At 44.6% G+C, this 2,074-nt stretch overlaps 1 protein-coding gene and 1 pseudogene across 1 annotated transcript; both read right to left on the reverse strand.

The window, feature by feature from the left end:
• Nucleotides 1–921: 921 nt before the first annotated feature.
• On the reverse strand, nucleotides 922–1,317 carry LOC147448321 (mitochondrial adenine nucleotide transporter ADNT1 pseudogene; annotated as a pseudogene).
• Nucleotides 1,318–1,385: 68 nt separating this feature from the next.
• On the reverse strand, nucleotides 1,386–2,074 carry LOC147448322 (mitochondrial adenine nucleotide transporter ADNT1-like). Its single transcript, XM_086524548.1, has 2 exons — nucleotides 2,061–2,074; nucleotides 1,386–1,941 (listed from the first exon to the last, which is right to left on the reverse strand). Exons 1-2 carry the CDS (start codon nucleotides 2,072–2,074, stop codon nucleotides 1,386–1,388), a joined length of 570 nt encoding a protein of 189 aa, XP_086380674.1.

Raw genomic sequence — 2,074 nt, forward strand, 5'->3', positions numbered from 1 at the left:
TGATTGTTGGACTAAGCAAGGCAGGGGAGGAGAGCATGGTCTCCTGCGAGGCAAGAGTTCAGAACTTTTGGTGGGGATGGGTAGATGCAGCAAAAGGAGACCTCTTGAGAGGCGCTATTTCTAAATCGCACTTCTCTCTCTTCCTTCTTCCTCTCTTTTTTATTATATGAAAGCACTCAGACTAGCGCAAAACCAAACTTATCTACTAGGCCGTTTCTCTTTTAATTAGGTAGATACTTCGCAGATTCTTCCAGCCAAAATACTCGAAGCAGTACTACCTCGTGACACGAAGCAAAACTACACAGGAATCGATCTCTGCCTGCCCCGACCAAAACCAAGAAGCATGGGCTAATTGTCCCACCATCCACAACTTGCCGCTTGAGGCTTAATGTCCCCAACAAGGGCCAGCCTTCTCCTTCCATGGCCTTCTAGTGCAGCATGATCGTGAGAGCAGTTGGTTTCGCTACAACCTTTGTACTCTTCAGTCGTCTGCTCGTGGAGGCATGGACCTTGTTCGTTTTGCAGAACATAAGAGCACCTATGGATTTTTCCTTGTAGAGCACAACCACACTTTGAGATCTGTCCACCAAAGGTCGCAAAAGCTCCTCTATGCATGTCTCTACTACCGCCTCTTTACCTGTCCTCCTGGCAGCTACTATCGACTCCTGTAATTGGCAACCCTAATGGATTCAACGAATGGAAGCTCCTGCGATTGGAGGTATCTTTCTTGATTCTCAATAATAAGAGAGTAAAACTGATTGGCCCCCGCCTACTAGCGCACACCCGGACTTATCATTTAAATTTTCCTTATTTAAAAAATTAGAGACTCGTACAAATCGGTACTACGGCCGATGTGCTTTCAAATCATTTGTCCATTTACAATCTCTTCTACCTTATTGCTATTGATAATTGTAGATTCACTTAATCTGAAATTTGCAATTCGACTCCAAGAAGATCCTTCATCACCTCGTATGTCACAAACGCCAAAGCAATAGAAGGAACAACCTTGATAGAATTGGGAATCAGGCCTTTGTACAAGGCTCCAAAGCCTTCATTGTGAACAGTCTTCCAAAAAGGATCAATAATCCCAGTGTACTGAACCGGTGCCTTCATCTGACCATCTGCAGTGATGACAGAGGAGGCATCCTTCCATCCCACCATCTGCATCCTCCTTAGTACCACACCAAGCGGATATGCCATGGTCTGCTTGCCCACTGTACCTGCTGCTGCTCCACATCCAAGTTTTGTAAGGATGGTCAAATCAGCATTCTCTTCTGGCTTGCTTGCTATGTTCCTCTTCATCAGCCAATCTTTGAGTGATTCATATACCACAAATTCAAACCCACGTACGGGATCATACCAATAACACATGGCAACCAACCTTTCTAGACCGTTAATGGTCCTTCCTCTTTCATTATCGTTGATGTTGCATGGAACATTCCTCGATAATGCATTGGTGAATCCTCTGTCTGTACTGTAAGCCTACCCCGAATCATGTCCATAGGATACCTGGCAGACATTGTAAGTTCAGCATCCTCTTGCCCCGTGTCCCTCCTGTACAACCATAAGATTGCACTTAAAGTTTTTTCATAACTATAAAACTTCACATCATAGTTAGGAATTATTCGAGCACAATTTCCATTCCCTTTGAAAAATCCAGGTAAGCCTTCGGTTGACCAAATGTACTTCAAGCCTTGCACCGTGCCATTATATTTAGCCTTCAATGGATTTTGAACTTGAAGAAGAATCTTTAATCGTTCAAGTGGAGCCACAGCACTATGTGAAACTCTACCAGCCACACCTCTAGCAATGAGAGACTTGCAAATGGCCAGTGCTTTATCTCTTAGAGCCTTGACTTCAACAATTGCAAGTTTTGCTTCTTCAGCAAGAGTTGCAAGTGTGGAGGCAGCCAATTCTTCCCCAGAAGCATAAAGAGGAGATCTCTGGCAAAAGGCTACGTTCCCATGAGAGGAAACCTCCTCTTTCACATTGTTATGATGTCGTGCATCACTACAACACTCTACCCGCTTTTCGACGCGTAGAGTTTCGACGCAAAGTACCTTTCGACGCGCAT

The sequence above is a fragment of the Adiantum capillus-veneris genome, chromosome 11 (genome assembly GCF_014529385.1).
Source record: "Adiantum capillus-veneris isolate H3 chromosome 11, ASM1452938v2, whole genome shotgun sequence".
Lineage (NCBI taxonomy): Eukaryota > Viridiplantae > Streptophyta > Polypodiopsida > Polypodiales > Pteridaceae > Adiantum > Adiantum capillus-veneris.